This window comes from Sinohyriopsis cumingii, chromosome 17, assembly GCF_028554795.1.
Source record: "Sinohyriopsis cumingii isolate HCF-2022 chromosome 17, ASM2855479v2, whole genome shotgun sequence".
NCBI classification, from domain to species: Eukaryota; Metazoa; Mollusca; class Bivalvia; order Unionida; family Unionidae; genus Sinohyriopsis; species Sinohyriopsis cumingii.
Window position 1 is genome coordinate 2,458,549 of NC_142977.1, and position 13,596 is coordinate 2,472,144.

Genomic DNA, 13,596 nt, shown 5'->3' on the forward strand with positions numbered 1-13,596 from the left:
AATAAACTATGAAATAATTAAAGAAAATTTCATTATATATATATATATATATATATATATATATATATATATATATATATATAACAAATAAATAACTTTTGTTTTCTTTTTATCTTTGTTTGCACCTTAAAACCATGTGCCAATAATTAAAGTTATTAAAACTGATATATGTAAATAATTCATGTAGATAGAAGTGAAAGAGTTAAAATTCAGATACAATTAGAAGAGCAAAGACAGACATATACACTAATTAATTAATCCACTAATTAATTAATCCACAATGGTTGGAACTTTCTTGCATGTTTCATAGCATTATGCTAGTATTGTTTCTTTGAAACTAGCACATAAATTTGCTTGTAGAAACCTCATGAATTATGTTATTTCCTTTCAATATGTATTGCTTGTAGAAACCTCATGAATTATGTTATTTCCTTTCAATATGTTTTCTAAAGCTAATTCTAAATTATGAATTGTACCTTACCTGGGATAAATCTGGGACAGTTTTTCTTTTAGAATATTCTGGAAACTGATGTAGATACAACATTCAGAGTTTTCCATCATACTGCAGTGAACCTAGAAATAAAAACTGCTTTGGTCTTTCCTCTGAATGATTCTATTACTGTTGTTGTAAATTGTGGAAAACAAGACACAGCAGGCACTTCTTGGTGGAAAACAAGACACAGCAGGCGTAGTGATGTCCTGCTTTATGAAGATTGAAGTTAAAGTTTTTCCTTTGCATATATTTCCTTAACCTTTCAGTTCAGTCTAGTATTGGAATACCATATTATGAAGCAAAGACAAGTCAGTCTGTGACACACCTGCTCTCCCATTTGAACTTGCAGTCAAGGTAAAATGTTTACAGCCATTCTTTGATTGACGACTGAACATACTGGCCCTTGCTTTTATGTTTTCCCATTATAATAATGAAAAAAACTGACTTATCTCTAAAATCAAGGACAAATTCTTCAACAATTATTCAAGTAAATATAGGGTACCAGTCTTATCTACAACATGAAGAACACAGTTCTGATTTCTATGGATATCTCCAAGGTTTGGCAGTCATTGGCTGTAAGTTTCTACAAAAATAAATGCAACTTTCATAACAGGTTCAACATAAAATAATCAAACAAATGTGTCTTTAATGTCAATAACTATAGTTACACTTTCGTACCAATTATTCTTAAAATGGTCTACATTAAATAAACAAATGGTTCTGACAGTAAAAAATACAGAAAAAGTGCACATAGCTCATACAGTACCTTGCTGCAGTAAGGGTCCTCCAACTCTACAAAATCTCGCTGGAGTGGTGAGATGGGTGAATCATGGAGGTAGTCAAACAACACAAACAGACTTGTGAATTTGTACTGATCCTGTAATCAAAGATGCAATAAAATGTAGTTGTCAGAAAACAAATAGTGTGTGACTATTATTCTCACAAGTCCCAGCATCAAAAGTAACTTGAACTGTTCAGTGTCTACATTAATGGTCAATATATTTATGTGGATAAAGCTGAATACATACTAGAAGATATATAGGACTTGTAGGGTTGCTAGACAGACACATTCTGACACGCAGAGTACATGTGAGAATAAAGACCTATTAGGACTCAATGGAGAATCCAGTTTAGTGCAAGTTTTCCATGATGCTGCATATTCAAGAAAGATATAGAAAAATGTGCTAAATATTATGTACATTTTTGACCATTGCTACATGTAGAGTACATGTGAGAATGAAGACATATTAGGACACGGTGGAGAATCCAGTGTAGTGCAAGTTGTACATGATTCAAGAAAGACAAAATATTTTCAATTATTCTTTTCATATGTTCAATACTGACCTAGACACATGCCATTTACATTTAGGTAGGTGAAAGAGTTCTATGTGTAATTTAAAAATGAAAAGAATACATAAATTATATCAATTAATTTGTACCCATTCCACAACAAAAGAATTCATACTTAGTACACAAGCTACTATTCAACTGGTAGTACAAAAAATGAGTGTATTGCAAGTGCTTACATGCTCAATATGAAATGAAACAATACACAAAATCTCATTTATATTTATAATCATAAAAGTACCAATGTAAAGCATAATTCCTAAACATCTGACCTGCTGCTTACAAAATGAGATTGCTGATCAGAATTTTGAATCTCGTGAGAGATGCTTATCTAACAGAACTAGTTAACAGTCGGTAAACAGCAAATAAACTGAGTAAGTATATGGTCTGGATTAATCCAGAATTTATTTAATTTCTCCTTAAGTATTTGGAACATCATCAATACAGTGACCTAGTTTTCAAGCTAGAAGTATGATAGCTGAAGACACTTCATTTCTCTGACATTGATGAATCCAGTCAACATGCTTGATTTGTGCATACATCTTGGGGGGGGGGGGTTACAATTCATAATTTGCAGAAGCAGGTCACAACTAAATATTCAAGTGTTCACATTAGATTTTTTCATCAAGCTCACTTCTCTAATTCTTTCACATGTATGTCAGGGTTCTTGATGGGTACAGCTCAGTGTGTGTCTGTTTGCATTATTTCTGATGGGTAAATTCAACTTTATAGTTAATACTTAATAGAAGTAAAAGTTGGCCACTCTGGCCTATGTTTTTACACTCTAAGAATGTCATATTGTCCTTTTTTTTTAAAATTCTTCTGTAAAGTCATCAAATTTGATAAAGCTATTGATTTTTAGGGCTAATATTAACAATTATCAAAAGAATATCAAAAACTACTTTTCATGCTCTAGTGACTTTATTTGGCTGGACAAGACACAGCATCTGTGGAATTTTCTTGTCTCTGTATCATTAAAATTGTCTGGAAAGGGAAATAACTCCAACAAGTATTTTCTTTGTTTACACTGATGCATTAACCATACCTGTATATGTAAGAATGTGAAAGCGAAACTGAAATGCTTATTTTCTGCTGTCTTTCTGTCTCTACACTACCTTTGCTTTTGGTCCTCTCCATGCAACCTTTACCATTCCATGACTCTCATTATCAGAAGGATAGGGGACTGTCTTCATAACCGACGCCTCCAGGGGGGGAACTTGGCTCTGCCAGGGTCGAGAAAATGGTGGCAGCAGTCCCTGATCACCAGAGTGAAGTCAAAAGAGTATTATGATTGCAGGACTTGAAGAACTTGAATTTAACCAAAAAAATAATCTATCTAAAAGCTATGGATAAAGCTTCTACATTAAGAGTTAAATATTCAAAACTAATCTAAACTTAAAAAAAGAGATCTTATACTTAAAAAATGATATCTCATGTTTGATCAATTATATTATCTCAGGATTTATCAGTAGTCTATATGCATAGCTGCCAACCTTCCAGGCTCACAATTAGTGAAAACAGGGATAAAAAGTCGTGAATTTGGACACGAATTCGTGAATACCATGACAATAACTCCGTCCACTCTGACTACTCCGACCATCAATACTACACTATATCAAGTTCGCAAAATAAAAATAAAACACTACATATATGCAGAAATATTTATTTATCAAGACATGATACTGTGGCAGACTTGAACTTCCTCAACTGCTTGATCGTAAATTTGTTTTCTAAACAGTTCCGACTTCTTGCCTGCTGGTTGATCTTGGGGACTAAAATTGCTGACAAATTTTCTGCAGCTACGGAGGTCTGTCTTATTTTTCCTCATTAAAGCAAATACTCTTTCGCTGTCACTGTTGCTGTGAGGAATGCACAGGAGCTGCAGCATTTTTCGTTCTTCCACAGGAAAATTTGGAAGCGATTTTCGAGTCCGGGAACATATGTCAGAACAAATGTTTAGCATGGCCTCCAGCTGATAAAGGTAGATTGTGTTCGACACAAGAAAACTCACAAATAAAGCTTAAGTGTTGGTAGCCTGCGGGTCTTCCACCAATGGTTTAAAATATTCCAGAGCTGAAATCTGCGAATTCTTAATTTTCCCCAACTTCTACGTGTTTTTTGCAACCGACATTCTTCCTCACATCATCTCTGCGATGGCACACTGAGTGCAAAAAGCATGAATGAATATCAATGTTTAACGGCAGAATGCACGGCCAATTTTTGATATATTCCAAATTAAACTTCACTTTTTGAGTAATATATTTCTTTTTCCTTGGCGGGGAAGACATTTTCAAAATCTTACATGCGATGCTGAACGTTAACTCGAATCGGTGTTTTGACGCATGCGCGGAGCAAATTTCCGGTTAGGCCCCAGTTTCTCTCAAAAGCATTTGTAAAACTACTCTTATACATATAGGTTAAAATAGGCTAAAATGCTTGCGACCGGGCCAACTGTACTAATCGGCTGTAGATCTACTAATATCGTGACCAGCAGTACCGGACCGTTTCGGCAACTGCGAATATCACGACTAGCACTTAACGGGAAATCGGTTATTTTATTAAAGATTTAAAATAATTGAGGATCGGAAAATTCGTGAATTTTTGTCTTACGGCGTCAATTCGTGAATCGCTGAAAAAGTCGTGAAATTCACACCAAATTCGTGAGGGTTGGCAGCTATGTATATGTTGTTGTTGTTGTTGTAGGGTTTAACACCATTTTTCAGCACACGATAGGCTATACATGGCGGCCAGTATTAATGGTGGAGGAAGAACCACCGACCCATGAGAAGCTACTGGCAAGCTTTCTCACATACCCATATGGGCTGAATCTGAGACTGTATAAATGCATGGATACAAACATGAGAAGTAGTCTAGATTATGGCATACATACAATCGTAATAATAATAATAATAATAATGAGGACTTTGTATAGCGCCTAATCTTTAAAAGCTCTAAGCACTTTACAACGTTAGACAACACCTATAAGATAAGAAACATAATAATATTATTATAAAAACAAACAATATGAAATTAGAAAAACATTAAAAAACAAAAAACATGCTGAGAATATTTCAGGTAGGAAACATTATTAGGTCTTTAAGTTTGTTCTTGCAGTCGAAATAAGTGAGTTTTGAGAGCCCTCTTGAATGTGATCACTGTGTCTTTGTGTCTAAGTTCAGTGGGCAATTCATTCAACGTTGCTGGGCCCTGGTATGCAAAAGAACGCTGTCCATAGGACTTTGTTTTCATAGTGGGAATAATGAGTGTATGATTGTCAGAAGAGGAGCATAAGTATCTTGCTGGTGTGTACACATGGGTGAGGTCAGAGAGGTATGTTGGACTAGAGTCTGACAGTGAAATGTAGCACAGAGAACAAATTCTGTGTTTGATTCTGAATCGAATGGATAGCCAGTGTTGGGTACAGAGCAGCGGGGAGGTGTGCTCTGATTGTGGTACTCTAAGTATGATCCGAGCAGCTGTGTTTTGAACTTTTTGAAACTTCTGGAGTAGATATTGAGATGAACCAGACAGAACTGAGTTACAATAGTCCAGTCTTGAAAGTACTTATGAACACACAAGTGTTTTAGTGGCATCAACTGAAAGATATTTGTGAATTGAGCTGATGCATCTCAGTTCAAGATATGCAGCCTTGTATATGTTCATGACATGTTGGTGCAATGTGAGAGTACTGTCCAGAGTAACACCTAGGTTTCGTACTGACTGTGTGAATTTAATGTTGGCGTTGCTGATATTTATTGTTTGAGGTAAAGGATGTGAATGAGAAAGTCTTTGTGTTGTGATCAGAATGGCCTCAGTTTTATCATCATTCATCTGCAGTTTGTTACAAGTCATCCATGATTTCACATCAGAAATGCACCTCTCTACATCTTGGATGGTAGCATCAACTTCAGTTGGGTGGCTAGTTTTGTATATTTGGGTGTCGTCAGCGTACAATTGGTGAGACACTGGATGATGATCTATGACACTTGAGAGCGACTGAGTGTAAGAATGAAGAGAACAGGTCCAAGAACAGACCCCTGTGGAACACCACAACATAGATCAACTGGTCTGAGTGTATTCCATTTGCAGACACAATTTGTGTCCTGTTGACCAAGTAGGACTTGAACCACAGTAAGACTGTATCATGAATGCCAAATACATGCTGGAGACGGTGAAGTAATATATCATGGTCTATTGAGTCAAATGCTGCAGACAAATCAAGAAGGGTGAGGACTGTAATCTTTCTGCTATCCAACACAGAGAGAATGTCATTAACTACTTTTAGAAGAGTAGTTTCAGTACTGTGGCAATGGCAATATGCAGATTGTACATTGCTAAAAAGACTATTTGAATTTAGATGAGATACAAGCTTGGATAGAACCTTTTCTAAGATTGTTTAAATGAATGGAAGATTAGAAACTGGGCAATAGTTCTTTAAATCGTCATGGTCTAGTGTTGGTTTCTTCAGCAGAGGCTTTACAATGGCAGTTTTGAAAAATGATGGGAATTCCCCAGATGAGAGAGAGGTATTAATAACATCAGTTAGTGAAGGCAATACTGGATCTAAGCACTGAAGCAGCAGTGATGTAGGAATTGGATCAAGTTCACATGACTTTGAATAAGAATCATACTGTATAAATGCATGGATACAAACATGAGAAGACTGACACAAAAATAGTTAACAGGCGGGACTCAACAGTTTTTAAAAATTTCTGAGAGGTATGAAATGAAGTTTATACAACAAGCACAATGGAAAGTTGTTGTTGCTGTTATAGGTTTTTTGCCATATTTCAACACATCACTGGCCATTTATGGCAGCCAGTATATCTGGTGGAGGAAGAACCCATGAAAACCCAGAGAAGAACCAGTGACCTATAGAAAGCTATTGGTAAGCTTTCTTACATAACCATGTTGGTTGATCCCATGACTCGAACCCGTACAGAAGTGAGAGCTCAGTGATCCATAAATGCAGGCACCTTAGACCACTTGGCCACTTAGGGTCCCCACAGTGGACAGAATGTTGTCATAACTCTCATGTTGCTTTTATGTACTGACTGGGACGTTATTTTCTTTATGTTTGGCATTAGAGAAACAATACAATGACTAAAACAGACAACTGATAAAATGGCTGCTCCAATGTGCTTAAGAAATGTAGAACTTTAACAGTTATTAAAATCAGGAATTCAACTTTTCTAGGGCTGACAATGCTAGTTTCAGAAAGTATTACAAAAATGAATCATCAAATATAATAAAACTAAAAGGGTTATGACTTACTTTTTTCTCCAATTTGCCTCTAAGGTCCAGAAAGTGAAAATCACCTGATGCAGCTAGCAGTCTTTGGAGAGATGCCTAACTAAAGTAAGGCCAATCAGTGTTACATTCCAACCCAAATTAAACCCATCAATCATACACCAAAATAAAGGGAGCTAAAAGTTGTTTTAACAATACCTAAGATAAACAAAATCCTTTGGAGAAAAAAAAATGAGGATTACTAGAAAGGAAAATCTGGGAAACTCTAGGCTTCAAAATCAAACCCCATGCATAGTACAAAACTGTATAGCAAAACCTTTGTTATCAAGGCATATGAGAGTTATCACCCTTACTTTGGATACTATTTTCTCCTCCAGTGGTTGTAGAGCTGCAAAGACCTTGTCTGGTTCCAAATGTCCTGTTATGATGACCGATAAATTCTCAGGCCTGTAGAAAGCTTTGTGATAGGAACATACCTAGAAAATAAAAAGAACCTAATTATAACTGAAACATTATCCTTTTCATACCTTAAATCCAAATAAATTTCCCATGAAATTCTAAGCAAATTTCCAATGAAAATAAAAACAAAAAAGAATAACACCTGAAAGGTGAGAAGATGAATCCATCAATTAGGAGGTAGAGTTGGTATGTGACCAAATTAACAAAACTACCGTGAAAGTCACATTACACACATGCCTCATGTTAAATAGTTCTAGATGCTGATAATGGAATATTTTGCACAGAAATGTTGTTTTCTTCTTTCAGCTAGAATGTTGTTGTTGTTGTGGTGTTTAACATCATTTTCAGCACATGATAGGCTATGCATGGCGGCCAGTATTAATGGTGGAGGAAGAACCCGGAAAGAACCACCGACCCACGAGAAACTACTGGCAAGCTTTCACACATACCCACATTGGTCGAATCCTAGACTCGAACCAGTGCAGACAGAGGTGAGATGGCAGTGATCTGTAACAGACAGCACGTTAGACCACTCGGCCACTCGGGGCCCCTCAGCTAGAATGACTTTGATCTTTGCCCTTTTGACCCCCAAACAGATAGGCTTCTTTCTTGTCTTTGCCCTTTTGACCCCCAAACAGATAGGCTTCTTTCTTGTCCTAAGTGCAAGCCACCCACAAAGCTTGGACTATGTCTCTGATGTAAATAATGTTATTATGTTGAAACCATTTGTCTTTTTCAGCCAGTGACACTGACCTCAAAATCAACAGCCTTTTTCATTACCCCAACTGCAAGACATTCATAGATTTTGGTTAAGGCATGCCAGGTTTAACTGATGTTTTGCATATAAACCATTTTTGTAAAAAAAAATCTTTCAGATGAAGTGACCTTGATATTTGACTCTTGATTTCCAAATCAGTTGGGTTGTCCCTTACAACAAGTGTAAACCATCCACAAAGGTTTGGTAACCAAAGATGATGGAGAAATTAAATTAATGAACAGGAACAATTTTTCTTCTTTCAGTCACAGCAGCCATACCCATTTACTTTCAAAGCTCAAATTTTAACTGCAAGTTATTCACAAAGTTTGGTAACTGCAGATGGTGTAAAATTACTCTACAAAAACAAAGGTAATACAAACATCTACACATTTTCGTAATAGTAAATGGAAAAGATTTCTCTCAAAATCAAATAAGTCCCTGCTTGCAACCTTAATTGTATTTTATCTGTACAGTTCTGTTTGTTCATGTGCTAAGCAGATTTACAAAACCTATAAAACATAAAGAGGATGTTTATTCCCCTGAATTAATATTCTATACATTTCTTTGCATGGTATAACTATGTAAAGGAATATTCTATACATTTCATTGCATGGTACAACTATATAATGGAATATTTTATACATTTCATTGCAAGGTACAATTCATAATGAATATTCTATACATTTCATTGCATGGTACAACTATATAATGGATATTTTCAGAGTGAGGTGTGTTTTCTCTCAATGTATCATGAGCATTACCTTCGAGTAAGGTGCATTTTCTCCGTGTATCATTAGTATTACCGTAGAGTGAGGTGTTTTTCCTCACTGTATCATTAGAATTACCTAATAGTGAAATGTGCTTTCTCTCCATGTATTGTTAGTATTAACTCAAAGGTGTGTTTTCTCTTAATGTATCATTAGTATTACCTTAGAGCGAGGTGTGCTTTCACAATGCATCATTTGTCTTACCTTAGAATGAGGTGTGCTTTCTCTCAATGCATCGTTAGTGTTACCTTAGAGTGATGTGTGCCTTTTCTCCATGTATCAATAGTATTGCCTCAGAGTGAGGTGTGTTTTCTATCTATGTATCATGAGTATTACCTTAGAGTGAAGTGTCTTTTCTCTAAATGTATCATTAGTATTACCTTAGAGTGATATGTGCTTTCTCTCCATGTATCGTTTGTATTACCTTAGAGCTAGGTGTGTTTTCTCTCAATGTATCATTAGTATTACTTCAGAGTGAGGTGTGCTTTCTCTCACTGTATCATCAGTATTACCTAAGAGTGAGGTGTGTTTTCTCTCAATGTATCATGAGCATTACCTTAGAGTGAGGTGTTTTCCCTCAATGCATCATTAGCATTACAAGTGAGGTGTGTTTTCTCTCACTGTATCATTAGTATTACCTCAGAATGCGGTGTGCTTTCCCTCAGTGTATCATTAGTATTACCTCAGAGTGAGGTGTCATTCATATTACCTTACAATCAGTTGTGCTTTCAATATATCATTAGTATTACCTCTAAGAGAGGTGTGCTTCCTCTCCATGTATCATTAGTATTACCTCAGAGTGAGGTGTGTTTTCCCTCACTGTATCATCAGTATTACCTCAGAGTGGGGGGTGTTTTATCTCAACGTATCATGATTATTACCTTAGAGTAAGGTGTGTTTTCTCTCAGTGTATCATTAGCATTACCTTAGAGTGAGGTGTTTTCCTTCAATGTATCCTTTGTATTTCCTTAGAGTGAGGTGTGTTTTCTCTCAATGTATCCTTAATATTACCTAAGAGAGGTGGTGTTTTCTCTCCATGTATCGTCATTATTACCTTAAAGTGAGCTGTGTTTTCTCTCAAAGCATTGTTAGTATTAGCTTGGAGTGAGGTATGCTTTCTCTCAAAGCATTGTTAGCATTACCTCAGAGTGATATGCACTTTCAATGTATCATTATTACATCATCAAATGTTAAAGCTACGTTAAAAATCCAAATCACAAACACACTCAAATGAATCTGATTCATCAGCATAGCTGCCAACCTTCCAGGCTCACAATTAGTGAAAATAGGGATAAAAAGACATGATTTTGGACATGAATTAGTGAAAAATACCATGACAATAACTCCATCTGCTCTGACCGTCAATACTACACTATATCAAGTTCGCAATATAAAACTAAAACACTACATATATGCAGAAATATTTATCAAGACATCATACTATGACAGACTTGAACTTCCTCAACTGCTTGATCATAAATTTGTTTTCTAAACATTCTTGCCTGCTGGTTGATCTTGGTGTCTAAAATTGCTGACACATTTTCTGCAGCTAAGGAGGTCTGTCTTATTTTTCCTCACTAGAGAAAATACTCATTCGCTGTCACTGCTGCTGCGAGGAATGCACGGGAGCTGCAGCACTTGTGGTTCTTCCACAGGAAAATTTGGAAGCGATTTTCAAGTCCAGGAACATTTGTCAGAACAAATGTTTAGCATGGTCTCCAGCTGATAAAGGTAGATTGTGTTCGACAAGAAAACTCACAAATAATGCTTCAGCATTGGTAGCCTGCAGGTCGTCCACTAATGGCTTAAAATATTCCAGAGCTGAAATCTGCTCATTCTTAATTTTCCCAACTTCTACGTGTTTTTTGCAACAGGCGTGCTACCTCACATCGTCTTTGCGATGGCACACTGAGTGCAAAAAGCATGATGAATATCAATGTTTAATGGCAAAATGCACGGCCAATATTTGATATATTCCAAATTAAACTTCACTTTCTGAGTAATACATTTCTTTTTCCTTGGTGGTGAAGACATTTTCAAGATCTTACATGCGATGCTGAATGTTAACTCAAATCAGTGTTGGTGACCCATGCGCGGAGCAAATTTCCGGTTAGGCCCCAATTTTTCTCAAAAGCATTTCTTGTTGTTGTTGTTGTAGGGTTTAATGCCATTTTTCAGCACCAGATAGGCTACACATGGCGGCCAGTATAATTAGTGGAATACTGGAAAACCCCAGGAAGAACCACCGACCCACGAGAAGCTACTAGCAGGCTTTCTCACGTACCCACGTTAGCCGAGCCTGAGACTCGAACTCACACAGACAGAGGTGAGATGGCAGTGATCTGTAACGTTGAGCGCTTTAGACCACTTGGCCACCCCTTCAAAAGCATTTGTAAAACAACTCTTATAAATATAGATTAAAAGAGGCTAAAATGCTTGCTACCAGGCCAACTGTACTAATCGGCTGTAGATCTACTAATATCGTGACCACCAGTACCGGATCGTTTCGGCAACTGTAAATATCACGACTAGCGCTTAACGGGAAATCTGTTATTCTATTAAAGATTTAAAATAATAGAGGATTGGAGAATTCGTGAATTTTTGGCTTGTGACATGACTGTGTGAATCGCTGAAAAAGTCGCGAAATTCACACCAAATTTGTGAGGGCTGGTAGCTATGCATCAGTATTTCTTCAGAGCAATATGTGTTTTCTTTCAATGTATCATTTATCACATCATCATGTATATCATTAGTTTTACCTTGACATGAGATGTGCTTTCTCTCAAGTTCTTCATAATTCCACCAGTCTCAGATTTATACCCACAGTGACCTGGATACATGTTGCGGATCATCTCCAGGTGACATCGACTCTCATCTGTATTTTCTCTTGCCTGCATCTCGCAGTACACAACCCCTGCATTCTCCCCCTCTCCATTTACATGGTGAACTTCTGTTATGTAGGCTGATTCCTGGAAGGTAGAATGGACACTGATATGTACAAAAAAAGGTGAGACATTGGAGATAAAGATATTTATAAACATTGGAGATAAAGATATTTCTTTTTTAAAGTCATTCTAAAATGAGACTATCCATAAATCAAGGAAATACCTTTTGTGTTTCCGTCATACTTTCATTGATTTAAAACAACAGTTAAACTTTGACAACTCTAAAGTAGAAACACTCAGATATTCATCAATCTCTTGAATATTAAACATCAATCAAATGATTATCACTTAAATTTTCAGTGCCACTCAAATATGCATCAGTCACCACTCAGCATCACTAAAATATTCAGCACTCACCAATGAGCATTACTCAAATATCCATCAGTATCCATCAGTAACCACTCATTACTCAAATATTCATCAGTCACCACTCAGTATTACTCAAATATTAATCAGTAACCGCTCAGCATTACTCAAATATTCATCAGTCACCACTCAAATATTCAGTACTCACCACTCAGCATCACTCAAATATTCATCAGTCACCACTCAGTATTACTCAAATATTCATCAGTCACCACTCAGTATTACTCAAATATTCATCAGTTACCACTCAGTATTTCTCAAATATTCATCAGTAACCGCTCAGCAATACTCAACTATTCATCAGTCACCACTCAGCATCACTCGAATATTCAGCACTCAACACACAGCATCACTCAAATATTCATCAGTCACCACTCAGCATCACTCAAATATTCATCAGTCACCACTCAGTAATACTCAAATATTCATCAGTCACCACTCAGTATTACACAAATATAAATCAGTCACCACTCAGCATTACTCAAATATTCAGCATCAACCACTCAACATCAAATATTAATGTCACCACTCAGACTCACTCAAACAGTAATCTGTCAATACTCAGCATCACTCAAATATTCATGTCACCAATCAGTATCACTCAAATATTCTGCATCACCCAAAAAATTATATAATTTTGATATTCTCTGGCCTCTTAATGTCAGGTTGTTAAAAAAAGTGATAATTTTTCACACTAACATTATTCCTGGATAACTGAATGTTGTCACTGTAAATGTGAATGCCATTAAGAAATTGCTGACTAAAGGACTATATTGAATAAGGGCCATTTTCTGCCCCGATTTTTATGGGGAAATTTTTTCTTGTAAATATCACAAATCTGTGCCTTAGTGTATTATTTGATGAATAAATCACCCTATTCTGCATAAAATATGCACATAAATTTCTTCTTCATACCAAAACATGACCTTTGAACATGGTCTGGTATGGGAAATTTAAGACAGAATGCAACATTTGAGCAACTTGAAACTAGAAATAAGATATAAGCGCAGGCTTGATCAGACAAAGTATTTACGCTGATTGATTACTTTTTATTGAAATTTTTAGGTTCTCATATTAACTCATGTGTTCACGTTTGCGCTAATCACTAAAAATTAAAAAATGCTTGAATTTTGCTATCTATCATTGTCGTTGTTTTCCCTGTTGCACTGTACCTGGCAAAGTATCGCTATGCGTGAGCAATTAGACCCGCTT

At 36.2% G+C, this 13,596-nt stretch overlaps 1 protein-coding gene across 1 annotated transcript in view; it reads right to left on the reverse strand.

Moving 5' to 3' along the window:
- Positions 1 to 13,596, reverse strand: part of LOC149777652 (uncharacterized protein C05D11.1-like) — a 123,342-nt gene that overhangs the window by 96,135 nt on the left and 13,611 nt on the right. The window contains exons 4-8 of the mRNA XM_089938712.1: positions 11,833 to 12,042; positions 7,444 to 7,566; positions 2,956 to 3,096; positions 1,260 to 1,370; positions 482 to 573 (exon numbers count right to left, since the gene is read on the reverse strand). Coding sequence (XP_089794838.1) covers positions 482 to 573; positions 1,260 to 1,370; positions 2,956 to 3,096; positions 7,444 to 7,566; positions 11,833 to 12,042 — 677 coding nt within the window. The remainder of the gene's footprint in view (positions 1 to 481; positions 574 to 1,259; positions 1,371 to 2,955; positions 3,097 to 7,443; positions 7,567 to 11,832; positions 12,043 to 13,596) is intronic.